This window comes from Magallana gigas, chromosome 7 (genome assembly GCF_963853765.1).
Source record: "Magallana gigas chromosome 7, xbMagGiga1.1, whole genome shotgun sequence".
In the NCBI taxonomy this organism is placed as follows: Eukaryota; Metazoa; Mollusca; class Bivalvia; order Ostreida; family Ostreidae; genus Magallana; species Magallana gigas.
In genome coordinates, this window is record NC_088859.1 from 51476212 (window position 1) to 51492390 (window position 16179).

General features: G+C 39.1%; 1 protein-coding gene across 1 annotated transcript in view; it reads right to left on the reverse strand.

Moving 5' to 3' along the window:
- Positions 1 to 478: 478 nt before the first annotated feature.
- LOC105317904 (sushi, von Willebrand factor type A, EGF and pentraxin domain-containing protein 1) overlaps positions 479 to 16179 on the reverse strand; it is a 29208-nt gene continuing 13507 nt past the window's right edge. The window contains exons 17-34 of the mRNA XM_011414711.4: positions 15734 to 15895; positions 15494 to 15643; positions 15189 to 15302; positions 14952 to 15065; positions 14663 to 14864; positions 13948 to 14105; positions 13672 to 13870; positions 13187 to 13359; positions 12841 to 13077; positions 11430 to 11597; positions 11100 to 11273; positions 6083 to 10834; positions 5491 to 5664; positions 4945 to 5127; positions 1261 to 1356; positions 1059 to 1154; positions 857 to 950; positions 479 to 779 (exon numbers count right to left, since the gene is read on the reverse strand). Coding sequence (XP_011413013.3) covers positions 689 to 779; positions 857 to 950; positions 1059 to 1154; positions 1261 to 1356; positions 4945 to 5127; positions 5491 to 5664; positions 6083 to 10834; positions 11100 to 11273; positions 11430 to 11597; positions 12841 to 13077; positions 13187 to 13359; positions 13672 to 13870; positions 13948 to 14105; positions 14663 to 14864; positions 14952 to 15065; positions 15189 to 15302; positions 15494 to 15643; positions 15734 to 15895 — 7337 coding nt within the window. The 3' untranslated portion in view covers positions 479 to 688. The remainder of the gene's footprint in view (positions 780 to 856; positions 951 to 1058; positions 1155 to 1260; positions 1357 to 4944; positions 5128 to 5490; positions 5665 to 6082; positions 10835 to 11099; positions 11274 to 11429; positions 11598 to 12840; positions 13078 to 13186; positions 13360 to 13671; positions 13871 to 13947; positions 14106 to 14662; positions 14865 to 14951; positions 15066 to 15188; positions 15303 to 15493; positions 15644 to 15733; positions 15896 to 16179) is intronic.

Consider the following 16179-nt stretch of genomic DNA (forward strand, 5'->3'; position numbering starts at 1 on the left):
TTGAAATTGTGCACAGCATTCCATACGAAACCTATCAATTTGGACCTGTTTATTGTGACATTATATCAAATTATTAAATATTGTTCCCATTCGTTTCCATCAAATTTTACAGTCTTTTTTCCCTCCCATTCATGGGTAAACATTCATATATGGGTATCGGCGACAATATGGGGTATTTTAACAAAAGTTTGCAAACTTAATCTCAAAATTAAAATTGTTCTCTCATATTTCTTCCTTATGACAATTTTTATAAATTCTTTTAACTCAAGTTGGCATTAATATCAAACTTTAATCGATAGTTTTCAAACGAAAAAAAACATTGCAAATCCTGCCTTAGATCACTGGACTACAATTTTCAAAATCAATATTGTATCACCGATTATTCTTTATTCCTTCATATACGTGTAATCATTACGAATAGCCTCTATTTTATTCTTAAACAAACCAAGGCACTCTATATTGACGAAAACAAAAAAGATAATAATAAAAAATAGTTTATTTAGGTAATACGAAAATTTCCTTTTACTGTATATAAAAACAATAAATCAACTTTTATACGACGTGTTCGTCGTTTACCACAGTTATATTTTCTTTTGTCTAACTCTGATGTAATAAAACAAAGAATTTATGACATAGAATATAAAGAAAATTGAAAGAACTGGCGCAAATAGTCCAGCTAGGTGACGCTTCACTGCCAAGACCATCCTTCCGTCACGGTTGGCCGACTTGTTGTCGTCTGGCGCGCACGCGCCGCTCGTTCAAAAGTACGTAGATCTGACCTAAGAAACAAAGATTTTTCTTATAGAAGGATAACAAACTCTTTTATGTATTCCTTTGCACTAAAACAATTTCTTACTTTTCACAGCGAGGACCCTGGAAGCCATGTTGACAGTGGCATACGTTCGGCTTTTCACAGATTCCGTTATTTTGACATGGGGGGTTGCAAACAGCTGAAAACACCAAATAAATATAAAATAAAACAAGAAAGTCCACTAAGTAGACATTTAGACGAATTGATGGGTTTTTATTGACTCCTTATATGAGAACAAAATACTTACGTTTTTGGCATCGGGATCCTGTGTATTCAGGTGGACATGCGCAAAGGTAAGGTGAAATACAATGTCCTCGATGTAAACATGGTAGAATGCAAAGTGCTAAAATAGACGATGGTATGAATCAGTACATACCTCTATAAGAGAATGATTGTGTTTAATTGACAAATATAGTAAAAGATAAATGCACTGTATAAGAATGACACACCTTTCTCGCACCGTTTGCCGCCGTATCCAGGTGGACATTTACAGCCTCTGTACCCGAGGCAGGACCCGCCATTTTGACATCCACCCCTACACGGCACTGAAATTAACAAAGAATGGACATCGCACTTATCTGAGTGTGTTGCTGATACAAACTCATCTATACACCGTTATTGTGATACAAACTCATCTATACACCGTTATTGTGATACAAACTCATCTATACACCGTTATTGTGATACAAACTCATCTATACACCGTTATTCTGATACAAACTCATCTATACACAGTTAGTGTGATACATACTCATCTATACACCGTCATTGTGATACAAACTCACCTATACACCGTTATTGTGATACAAACTCATCTATACACAGTTATTGTGATACTAACTCATCTATACACCGTTATTGTGATACAAACTCACCTATACACTGTTATTGTGATACAAACTCATCTATACACCGTTATTGTGATACAAACTCATCTATACACCGTTATTCTGATACAAACTCATCTATACACAGTTAGTGTGATACATACTCATCTATACACCGTCATTGTGATACAAACTCATCTATACACCGTCATTGTGATACAAACTCACCTATACACAGTTAGTGTGATACAAACTCATCTATACACCGTTATTCTGATACAAACTCATCTATACACAGTTAGTGTGATACATACTCATCTATACACCGTCATTGTGATACAAACTCATCTATACACCGTCATTGTGATACAAACTCACCTATACACAGTTAGTGTGATACAAACTCATCTATACACAGTTAGTGTGATACATACTCATCTATACACCGTTATGCTGATACAAACTCATCTATACACCGTCATTGTGATACAAACTCATCTATACACCGTTATTGTGATACATACTCATCTATACACCGTCATTGTGATACAAACTCACCTATACACCGTCATTGTGATACAAACTCATCTATACACCGTCATTGTGATACAAACTCATCTATACACCGTCATTGTGATACAAACTCATCTATACACCGTTATTGTGATACAAACTCATCTATACACCGTCATTGTGATACAAACTCATCTATACACCGTTATTGTGATACAAACTCACCTATACACCGTCATTGTGATACAAACTCATCTATACACCGTTATTGTGATACAAACTCATCTATACACCGTTATTGTGATACAAACACACCTATACACCGTTATTGTGATACATACTCATCTATACACCGTCATTGTGATACAAACTCATCTATACACCGTCATTGTGATACAAACTCATCTATACACAGTTAGTGTGATACAAACTCATCTATACACAGTTAGTGTGATACAAACTCACCTATACACCGTCATTGTGATACAAATTCATCTATACACCGTCATTGTGATACATACTCATCTATACACCGTCATTGTGATACAAACTCACCTATACACCGTCATTGTGATACAAATTCATCTATACACCGTCATTGTGATACAAACTCATCTATACACAGTTAGTGTGATACAAACTCATCTATACACCGTCATTGTGATACAAACTCATCTATACACCGTCATTGTGATACATACTCATCTATACACAGTTAGTGTGATACAAACTCATCTATACACAGTTAGTGTGATACAAACTCACCTATACACCGTCATTGTGATACAAATTCATCTATACACCGTCATTGTGATACATACTCATCTATACACCGTCATTGTGATACAAACTCACCTATACACCGTCATTGTGATACAAATTCATCTATACACCGTCATTGTGATACAAACTCATCTATACACCGTCATTGTGATACAAACTCATCTATACACCGTCATTGTGATACAAACTCATCTATACACAGTTATTGTGATACAAACTCATCTATACACCGTTAGTGTGATACAAACTCATCTATACACCGTTAGTGTGATACAAACTCATCTATACACCGTCATTGTGATACAAACTCATCTATACACCGTCATTGTGATACAAACACATCTATACACCGTTATTGTGATACAAACTCATCTATACACCGTCATTGTGATACATACTCATCTATACACCGTTAGTGTGATACAAACTCATCTATACACCGTCATTGTGATACATACTCATCTATACACCGTCATTGTGATACAAACTCATCTATACACCGTCATTGTGATACATACTCATCTATACACCGTCATTGTGATACAAACTCATCTATACACAGTTAGTGTGATACAAACTCATCTATACACCGTCATTGTGATACAAACTCACCTATACACCGTCATTGTGATACAAACTCATCTATACACCGTCATTGTGATACAAACTCATCTATACACCGTTATTGTGATACATACTCATCTATACACCGTTATTCTGATACAAACTCATCTATACACCGTTATTGTGATACAAACTCATCTATACACAGTTAGTGTGATACAAACTCACCTATACACCGTTATTGTGATACAAACTCATCTATACACCGTTATTGTGATACATACTCACCTATACACCGTCATTGTGATACAAACTCATCTATACACCGTTATTCTGATACAAACTCATCTATACACCGTTATTCTGATACAAACTCATCTATACACAGTTAGTGTGATACAAACACACCTATACACCGTTATTGTGATACAAACTCACCTATACACCGTCATTGTGATACAAACTCATCTATACACCGTCATTGTGATACATACTCATCTATACACCGTTATTCTGATACAAACTCATCTATACACAGTTAGTGTGATACAAACTCACCTATACACTGTTATTGTGATACAAACTCATCTATACACCGTTATTCTGATACAAACTCATCTATACACCGTTATTGTGATACAAACTCACCTATACACCGTCATTGAGATACAAACTCACCTATACACCGTTATTGTGATACAAACTCACCTATACACCGTCATTGTGATACAAACTCATCTATACACCGTCATTGTGATACATACTCATCTATACACCGTCATTGTGATACAAACTCATCTATACACCGTCATTGTGATACAAACTCATCTATACACCGTTATTCTGATACAAACTCATCTATACACCGTTATTGTGATACAAACTCACCTATACACCGTCATTGTGATACAAACTCATCTATACACCGTCATTGTGATACATACTCATCTATACACCGTTAGTGTGATACAAACTCATCTTTACACCGTTATTCTGATACAAACTCATCTATACACCGTTATTCTGATACAAACTCACCTATACACCGTTATTGTGATACAAACTCATCTATACACAGTTAGTGTGATACAAACACACCTATACACCGTTATTGTGATACAAACTCATCTATACACAGTTAGTGTGATACAAACTCATCTATACACCGTTATTCTGATAAGATATTATTCATTCTGTAATGTTTACATTAAGAACATTTTATATTAAGGTACGTATTTGATTTTGTTATCTTTTTCAATAATTAGTAATGGCAAGAAGAATCATTCTGAAATTAGAAGGTAGATCTGGTGGGTAGTTTAATTAATGACAATCCAGTCTCCTTAAAAACCAATGTACATGTAGTGAATGGTCATCCACTCAGAATTCACACTGTAGTACCTTAAACGAAGAGAAATCAGAGTTATGTATTTCTTAAAAAGTACGTACAATAACACGCTATTTGTCCATCCCATTGGCCAGTGTCCAAGCACGTGATAATTGGAGGGTTTCTGATTGGTTGAATTCCAGGTCTACATTGGTAGCGGACTTGATCTCGATAAGAATAAGACCTTCCTTGCACTCTGATGATATTTATCATGTCTGTCACAGGGGGTTTCCCACAAAAAAATTCTAAACAAAAATTATCTATGTCAAAAGTGTTTCACTCATGCATTTTGAAAATACAATATTCTTCATATTATCCTTGCAAAACAAAATAAAAAATTACCGTTTACTAAATGTCTCATTTTATTTTACAAATTAAAAAAGATGCAGTTTTTTAAAAAAGGAATAAGTTCAAACTTATTCCTCTTTAACATGAATATACATTAAAAATACCGATAGTTGTATATGTAATTTTATTCTGCAAATTTTGAATTAATTTATCACCCGAAATATATTTATATAAACAATCATTCTATCAATTTAGTAATATGCTCTGTTAAGATTGCTATCCACCGTAAGTATTTGTCTACATGTATTTGACTAGCTTACTTCTACAATAGCCGGTTGGTGTTGACCATTTCCCGTTTGATTGACAGGTAACATCTAAACTTCCGGCCGTCTCAAAACCACCCTTACAACTAGCTGATCTTGTTTCTCCATATGGAAATTCTTGGTTGAAATCTTGTGTATTTAAAACGCCGGTTTCTCTCGGACAATGTACAACTGTTTGGGGATAAAGAAAAAGGTGCTTATGACTTACAAACACAATAAAAGTGATGGTGATAAGCTTCTGTAAATTTACAAATACTAGTATTTTAATGTGCTGTCCACATTAATACAATTTTGTTAAATTCAAAATTGTCAACTATAACATTAAAAAGTGACGAATAAGATACCAAATGTGACTGACTGATTAGATAAAATTTACATGTGAAACCATGAAATATAGAATAGTCGGTTTTACTTTTTTATGCCAATTCGATATCAGTTTGAAGATCAAAAACAGCCAATAAAAAAAAACACACACAAAAACAACCAACCAAACAAAAAATCCCCAAAATACAAATAATAAATCAATCGAAATTTACAAATAAAAACAATCAAAGCAAAAACAAACAAACGAATTAGCAGCACCACCTACTTTGACAGTTAGAAACGCTAGAACTCCACGTTCCAGAGGCTGTGCAGGCTATCGTCTTGCTACCCAGTAAGTCGTAACCATCAGAACATCGAAACACCAGAGAATCCCCAGAACGATACGTTCCGCTGTCAATAATAACATTGGGAGGAAGATCAGGTGCGGGACAAAGCTCCATTACACAAACCGGAAGTGAAGAATCCCACAATCCACTTCCTCCACACTGAATTCTATCGTTTCCCTGAAGAGAATATCCTTGATGACATCGGTACACAGCGTAGGAGGAGAAAGTAGTTGATTTATAACTAAGTGTAGCATTTGTAATCGATGGCGGACTTCCACAGTCTACAGGATCACAGCTAAACCGTTTACTCACAGACCAAACTCCAGTGTTTGTGCACACAGCTATAGGATCGCCGACCATCGTGTATCCATTGCTGCACATATAGGTCGCAAGAGAATTGCTTCTTTGTCCAGATACTGATACGCGAGCGTTAGGAATTTCAGGAGGTTCGCCACAAGTTATTAATTCACATCTAGTGACGTTACTGGACCATTTTGCGTTTGAACCACACACAATGGTCGCATCTCCTCTCATCTTGTATCCTGAATGACACGTATATGTCACAACGCCTTGAAAGAAGAAGTTGTTCCCTAAAATATCAGCGTCAGAAACTGTTGGAGGGGGTCCGCAATTAATTCTCTGACACAGAGGAGGAGGGTTGGACCAGGTCCTGTCGGCCCGGCATATGAGATCACTTGCACCAGTGAGTTCGAATCCCTCATCACAGATATAAGTGACACTGTTCCCGTAGGTGTACACATCGCCCACTATTACACCGTCCTCTATGGGAGTAGCAGGTCCACAGTCCACCGGATTACACGTGGGTCTAGCTCCACTCCAGGAACCAGTTTCAAGACAAGTCATTGAAGTTGATCCAGACAGAACGTAACCCGATCGACATGTATATGTAACGGCGCTACCGAATGTAATGTCTGTGAAGTGAGGATCACCATTCGCTATGTAACTTGGTTGTTCGCACTTGATTTTGGTACAAGTTGGTGCTGTTCCCTCCCACAGTCCTTTGCTGTTACACAATAATCTGCCTTGGACAGTCATTGTATATCCAGGTAGACAGCTATACGTTATTTCATCAGATGAATAATATTCGGTAGTATTGATGGAAACGACAGCGTTCGGGTGTATGGGAGGATCGCTACATACTACTCTTTGACAGTACGGTTTATTTCCGCTCCACTGACCGCTTCCAGTGCAGATTCTTTTGCTGTTCCCGACTAATTCAAAGCCAGTTGAACAAGAATATTGAACACTATCGCCAACATATAATTCATTGTATCGAACATTTCCATTACTTATGATATCAGGAATTGGACACGCTATTCTTTTACAGCTAGGAAACTGTGCGATACTCCAGCTTCCATTTGACAAACATGTTATATGACTCTCCCCGGTAATAATGAACCCTACATCGCAGAGAACAGATATATTGCTGCCAAAAGTTATTGAATCGCCAAGTACGTTTCCGTTCGCAATCGTTGGAAAAGATGGACATTGAACCTTTAAACATGTGAATGAGACGAGTGACCACGATCCACTTGCCTGACATTTACTTGTCAGAGAGTGGCTACTTTGGCTTCTATAACCCTCATTACAAGTGTATTCAACCACTGAATTAAACGTGTAAGTTGTATTCAATAGTTTGGAGGCAGAATTTTGGATCACTGGTGGAGGTCCACATGCGACGGAAGCACATACGGGTAACTGACCCAACCAGGTTCCAGATCCTTGACAGATGTGCTCTGTGTCCCCTTCCTGAATCACAAAGCCTTCATTACATTTGTATCTTACCATATCGCCATAAACAAAATCGGCCCTGCCGTTGTCAAGAACAATACCACCGTAAATAGTGGGTGGAGAAGGACATCTAATGACCTCACATGTTGGATCTTCCTGGGTCCAGGTTTCGGCTGTGGTACAAAATCTTCCAACTGATCCAACAAGTATATATCCTTCATTACATGTGTAGGTAATGAACGAGCCTATATTTCTAGAAGTCATCTCAATTCTACCATTACTTATGATTGGGATCGGGCATTGCTTTACCCTACAAGTAGGCTCTATGCCTGACCATTCACCTGATGTTAAACAAGTTCTGAGTGAGTCTCCAATCATTCTATAATTTTGTGGACATGTATAATGAACATTACCACCAACAGTCAATGTGGAATATGATGCACTTAAAACAATTGTGTCGTTTGGTAAAGAACAGGTAATTCTTTCGCATACTGGGCTAGATCCGCTCCACGAGCCATTTTCGAGGCAAGTTATTATATCATCACCGATAAGTCGATACCCAGGCACGCAAGTAAATTGTAGAGAAGAGTTGAAATGGTTAGATGGTCCAGAGATAATGCCATTATCTATTTGAAACTTTCCAGAACAGTACACAATATTACATATTGGATTGGATCCGCTCCATGAACCATCTGACAAACAAACTCTTGAAGATGGCCCTGTAAGAGTAAATCCCGTCTTACATGTAAATACAGCGGAACTTCCTACTGTTATATTACCAACAACGATTTCCCCATTCATGAAATTATCAATATTTAGACTGGTCGTGTTGCATTCTATAGGGACGCAGTTGGGTGTGTTGCCATGCCACTGTCCATCTTCCTGAAACTGAAGTGTAGGGTCGCCAACAAGCCTGTAACCATAAAGGCAGGAATATGTAATGTTGTAACCATTGCTCAACACAGAAGCATACTCCACATTTGGTTTTTCCTTCACTTTAACACACACGGGGCTTCGGCCGCTCCAAAAGCCACTTTCCAAGCAAGTCCTTTCTGACGCACCAAATAAAACATAACCACTGCGACACTGAAATGTCACGATTGAGGAGTATTCAGTCTTAAAGTTTGAGAAAATGCCATTTCTAAGATGAGGTCGAGCACAATGCACAACTTCGCAAATTGGGATTTCGAAATCCCATTGTCCAGAGATGAGACATTGTCTTCTGGATGCCCCGTTTAAGTTGTATCCAGGATCGCAAATATAGGTTACAACCGATTGGTAGGTCGATGAGTTGCCAAAACTTCTGCCATTTGAGATGACCTTGGTCGGGGTGTCGCATACAATAGGATTACATGAGGGGGCCGTTCCTGACCAGCTACCTGAAGATAGGCACGTTCGTTGCGACGAACCAGTCATGTTGTAACCAATATCACATTTATAAGTAACTATTGAATTGTACAGCATACCAGATACATTTCTTTCTCCATTTAATATATCGTCCGGTTCCACACAAGACTTTGGGGTACAAACTGGTTCATCGCCACTCCACGACAGTGTGCTCTCACAACGCCGGAAGTCAGTGCCATTAAGCTTGTAGCCCGTGTTACAAAAATACAACACAACGGATCCAAGCGACCTGTCCTTAAAATCAAATCTCCCATTTTCAACTGGTAGAGGAATCGGGCATTCGTCTGCGGCGCATGATGGGACTTTGCTTGACCAAGATCCGTCGGGTTGGCAAACTCTTATTGATTCCGCTGTTAGTATATACCCTTGCAAACAGAAATACTCCACCCTGGAACCAAAGACATCACCAGTTGTAGTGTAGTTCCCATTTTGTATAACCTCCGGTGTTGGACAAGTTATAGCTTCGCATACCGGCGGTAACGGTCCCCACTCTCCGTTTGCCAAACATCTCAGATAAGAAAAACCGTTCAATCTAAATCCTGTTTCGCAAGTGTAGTTGACGGTGTCCTGGAAATAGACTCCACTGGATGTTTGATGGCCGTGGATAACAGGCGGGGGACTACCGCATTCTTTCTTTGTGCATCCGGGCGCTGAGCCAGACCACATGGCACTTGCTTCGCACGTGCGCTCTGCCTCACCTTGTAAATCATACCCTGGATAGCAGCCATAGGTTGCTATACTTCCATATGAATCGCCATTCTCTTCAAACACACCATTTTCAATAGTCTCCGGTTGGCCACATGAGACAGGGGAACAAACAGGCGCAGTACCACTCCACTCCTTGTTTGACTGACAAACACGTGAACCGTTTCCTCTCAGGACATACCCATAATTACACTTGTAGGATGCCACGCTTTTAAACGTATAAGACAAAGAAGTAACATGTCCGTTTGCGATTAACCCTGGATCTCCACATTCCACAGGTAAACATTCTGGGGGTGAAGGATCCCATGATCCTTCCTCTAAACATTCTATAACATTTGTCGGGCCAAAGAGTTCATATCCTGGGTCACAGTTATACGTTACACGACCAAGATAAGTCAAACGCCCAATGTCTGAATCGGAGTGTAGAACTGTAGGTGGGTTAGGGCAGGTAACAATTTCGCACACAGGGATGTTGCTCTCCCAGTGACCGTTTGGTAAACAGCTGATCTGTCCTGTTGGATTAACTTCAGACAACCGAAACCCAAAATTACAGGTGAAGGTCATAGTGTGACCGACAGAGTATTCGGCTTTTGTATCTTGGGCCACGGCATTAGGGACCGAGGGCGTGTGTTTACAAGTCTGGGGGTCACAAGTAGGCACACTTTGGTCCCAGGTGCCGTCCTTTTGGCAAAAAACAAAATCATGATCGGTTAGAAGTTTGTATCCCTCTCTACAACTAAATATCACCGTATCACTTGCCTTGTAGTGTTGTTTAGAGGGTGTTGATATGGTATTTTCTGACAGAAGAGGAAGGGTACACGTAATTTCTACAAAAGAAAAATTCAACATTTAGCTCAAATACATTATTTTGGAGTTCTGCCAGTAAAAACTAAAACCATATATTGATATTTAAGTGTGTTAATGAGCTATATGTTTTATACGAGTCCTTGATTCTTTCACCGATCAACTCTTTTGATACCTTTTTAAATGTTTTTGTGCAAAAAGCTTACCTCAATCGTATTAAAATTAGACCTCTATGATTCGCTGTTCGAGACATACAATGTAACAAGCATAGGGGTGTATTGCGCTCACCTTCACAAGTTGGAGTGCTGCCCTCCCAGGTACCGTTCTCATTACAGTAACGCCTCTCGGGGCCCCTCAGCCTGTAGTTGTTGTCACAGCTGTAGCGGATCGTGCTCTCGTAATCGTATCTCCTTCCTGTTATTATTCCATTAGGGAGCCTTTCTGGATACCCACATCTCACACCTATTATAAAAGAAATATTCTCATTATATTTCATGTGAGTTTAAAACTCTGACGAGAGAATTATTTTCTACTCATTAAATGCAGTCATTTTTTCATAAAATGAAACAATTTGTTTTTGGTCGAGTCATGTTAGACCTGAGCCAAAAATACACCTACGTAAACACTGAAAGTCTGTTCCGCTCCATTCCCCCGTAACCAAGCATTGTCGTATGTTCCGTACCAAGAATTCAAACCCCCGCAGGCAGGAATAGGTCACAGTGGCCCCGGGGTCATTAGAAGAATACTCAGCCTGTGCGTACACGGGAGTGGCGGGCACTGGGCACCCTGCTCAGAGAGAAACGCGAGAGTAAGTCAAGTTAAAAAGCTTCTAATTAACTTTTGCCGCTGTATAAATACGATTTTATTCAAGAGAATGACAAGTTAGTTAACAGCCGTCTTACCGTTAACTCGGAGCATGTCGTTTTACTGGTCTCTGTTGAAGCCAGAAGCATTAGTGATTGCCTTGTATATTGAAGCAGTCGGTATGGAAGCTTGCTATTCAGTCGTACATGGATCAGTTAAATCGTCAAGCAATACATGTATTTTATGTCTAATGTTACTTATATACCTTACATGCATTAGGTTAGTGGCAAGTGTTTGTCACGCCATGTTTATGAAAACGCATTTTGTTTTGCAAATATTACAAAGGAAAACGACGTTTTTTTTCAATTTTTCTATTTTTTATTTTCTACTCGGGGACAATATTAAATTCACATGAACTTGCAATGCAGCACATGAGTGACATTTTACATTATAACAAGAATTGTAGATACAATTATGGATCTGTGACTTTTTCACTTTACAAAGTTTTCAAATATATGAAATGAGACCCGAGCTCTGCTTTCACACATATATCACAGTCTTGCTTGGGTAAGTGCACAGATACAGTTTATGTCACCCCTGATTCATTCATATACCACCTCAGTCCAAACACTGATGTTACACAAATAAATTATAAACAAAAGTTATAACACTATAATTTTCTAATATTTATGAAGTCTTCTATTGTTTTTGAGACACGGATGCATTTAACTTTTTTCCCTGTTAAAATTCTTATCAATGTTTCACAATTATAGCAATACTACTGAAAGTTTGGGACTCTTAGTCTTACAAATTTAGATTTCCATTCAAAAACGTGGTTTTTGCTAACTTCAAATTATATATTACATGTAGTTGATCAAACTGATTTCCACCAAAAGCTGCAGATTAAATATCCTTTTCTCTTGTACATTACAACGAATAAGATGACAATGAATACAAAAGCTTTTATATTCATAATATGATAATACATACATAATTGTACATTTAGCATCGAAAATGTATATGTATATACATATACAAAAACATGCATGCGTCGCTCGATTTCACACCATTATTTCGCAGTTTCTGACAAGAGGATGAAAAATATGCAATATAGTTCAAGCACATAATATATAATACAATCATGTAATAATAAACACTGGTTTAACTGGAATAGCACAGCCTTGATGTTAGCGTAACCATTCAAGCGTTCTCAATCACTCGTTACCTTCACAGAAGTTGGACGGTTCCGGTCTGAGAGCGCCATGGAGCCCAGTCTGGATGTCCACCCACGCAATCACGTTACCTTCGAACTTCTTACACGAGACTTTCATGTTTTCTATCTCGGTGAAGGTCAGTTCCCTGTCCCAGACATTTAGGTGGGTGATCTGACCTACAAACGACTCGGCGCTGTTGTAGGATCCGTCACTATCCTGTTCTTGGCCAATCACAAATGTCCCACCACCTAGGGGTCATAGGGTCAAAATGTTAAATCTCCGAAATATTTATCATAAACAACGTTATGGCAAGCTTAGGATCACTCAGAGGCGGCGAGCTGTTAGTAGATAACAAACCTTTGATGACCTGGCCCGGGGCCAGCCCGTTCCCAGTGTCGAACGTCACCCCGTCTTTGTAGATCTTCCACCCTCCTCGATTTGATGACCACGTGAACACGATATGATGCCACCCCCCGTCATTGGCATCCACGTCAGTGCTCACTTGTTGGTTGTTCACATATACAACAAATCTACAACATACAAAACATTATCGGCCGTGTGTCAATATAATGAGACTACATCCTCGTAAACCCACCGTCAGTCTCGCTAACTTTAACTGAGGGTGGCTCAACTCGCCGAATATTTCTCGCTCTCAAAAATAAAATCCATGACCTTTTCTGATTTCATGTCGTTTCCTCACATTTTCATGTCACCATTCAAGATGATGCATAACTGTAAGAAAAGTTCAACGAGTTGCTTACGGTCAGTGAGAGTATGCGAGGCTGCCTGTTGGTTTCCGATGACGTCATAGACAGAAAACCCATTAAAATTGATGCACATACCCATCATAACTTGTTAGTGTAAAGGCATTGTCCATTTCTGGACTCGATGCGTAGGAAAATGGAGTTCCCTGGTTAATGACGTCATCTGTTCTCATCCAAAACGAGACGGTTGCCGATGCCAGGTCTTTGTCGATAGTGGTAGAAGTGTAATTAAAGGTTCCGGCGAAGGGGAAGTCTAACAGATACTCCACTTCAAGCTCTGATAAAATATTAGTACATAATGCTAGCTTGTTCTTGATTTCGAAATAACAACAGTGAGGGCCCCTACCGACTTACCTCTCTCGCATCTTTCTCCGATGAAACCTTTCTGACAGTGACAGGTGAAGCCGTTCACATGGTCCTCGCACCTGCTCGCATTTAGACACGGGTCGGGACTGCAGTCATCGATGTCCACCTCGCACTGCTCCCCAGTGAAACCCAACATACACTGGCATCTGAATAAAAGAAATGTATTAAATTTGATAATCTGCAGTTTCGGGCAGAAACAAGCCAGTTCAAGAAATGTTTACATTCTTATCCTCAAAAGTACAAGATGGCCGCACATCCCCCTTAAAGATAACAGGGATTCGAGCATTGGTCACTTTTGCATGTAGTTTTCTATGTTTTTGTGCTACGGCTTTGAAATCTTAAAGTGGAATAAAACACCCGTCAGGAGAAAGTCACTAAAATTAACATTAAATTATTTGATTATGAAAGATATAATGATGAATAAACTGTGCACGTCGCAGAAAATGCGTACGTTTAGGTTTAAAAATGAATACCTAAAAAATTAATTCAGTAAGTTACAACATAAGCCTCTGCGGGATTCGAACTCGGAATGTGCGGATCACCAGGCCGACACTCGGTTATTGGGTAAGTTACATAATGTCGTCTATAAAATCCTTTAAATAAAAGTAAAACGAAATGTCGATTCGATCAGAGGTCCGCCATTTTGTGATGATCCACATCTATAACCTACTGCTCCCACACTCATATCATAACAAAATCTAACCGATATGACGCCGTTCCGTCTTCACATGTGCCGCCATTTTGACACGGAACGCTTCCACAGTCGTCATGGTTGATTTCACAGTTGGTGCCCCGGAATCCTGTAGGACAGGAGCAGTTGTACCCTCCTAACCTTTGCTGGCACACCCCGTTATTCAAGCACGGGGAGGGGGTGCAGAAGTCAACTGTTGTATTACAAGTCGGCCCTGTTCAAATGCAATTATTTAACAACGTTATTCAAGGAATGTGGAAGTTTCCAATCAAAAGCATTATTTATTGAGTGATATTCAGACCTTTGAAGAATTCCGGACAGCTACAGGCGAAGTCATTGGCTAGATCCTGGCAAGTGCCGTTGTTCTCACATGGCATGCTGATGCAATCGTCTATATTTATCTCACACTTACTTCCTGAATTTTGAAATTAATATTATTTGTTTAACTAAAGGTAAATAGCATCGTTTTAGTTCAGATTTCCATATTTGGAAACATTCAATAATGAGTTTGGCTGTTTTAGGATGGATTTCCACATACCTGTAAACCCTGCGGCACAGGTGCAGGTAAAGTTAGTGAGGTGGTTGTTGCACTGTCCTCCATTTAAACATGGCGACCCTTCGCAGTGGTCCAAACGGGATTCACAATATAAACCTAAATGTACAAATGTTTTTTCCCAGTCAAGTTCTGTTCTTGTTACTAATAGATAAATACGTGATGTCACCCTCACATACATCTAGATCTTGGCACGGTACAACTGTACAAGGAACCAACAATTACGCACATGGATTACAGAAACTAGCGAAAGATTAAAGAGGGAAAACAGTTTGTAGTTTTATTTGTACCTTTATATCCTGGAGGACAGTCGCACGTGAATCCTATCAGCTTTCTCCGGCAGGTGGCGCCATTCTGACACTTGCTCTCGAAGCAGTCGTTGTACACTACTACTTCCGGTTCGTCCGCCTGTAGCTGGTTATCGGAGATCGCTTTGGAACCTTTTAACCGAAAGTATTGAATTCAATGTCTACCAAAATAACGTAAATGCATGTTTTAACATTTAAATATAGTGTAGTCGAGTGACGTACCGCTGCAGTTCGTGACGTCAGTAGACGCCGTGAACATCGTCAGTGCTTTTCTGGGACACTCATAGCAGACTGTCTGTCCCGGATCTGACTGATAAGTTCCCTTGGGACACGGGAAGCAAGGCTTCAGTCCGGAAGAAGACACGTAACCTGGCTTGCAGGGCTCTGTAATGCAATCGAGAACGAGTCTCTATTGTGAATTCAGGGTAATAAATAACCTCTACCATATCCCTAGCCAAAGACAATTATACATGATATGACACGGGAATGTGTGTATCTTATTGTTTTCTATAATAGCATACATCATAAGAACAAGATACGTTATAATGCAATGCGGCATAAAATCAATCAATACACAGCGATACTATAAAGTGACGCATTATACAATATACTCTCATTTGATGAGACAATTCGATTCCATACATGATATAATACGAAATGATACAATA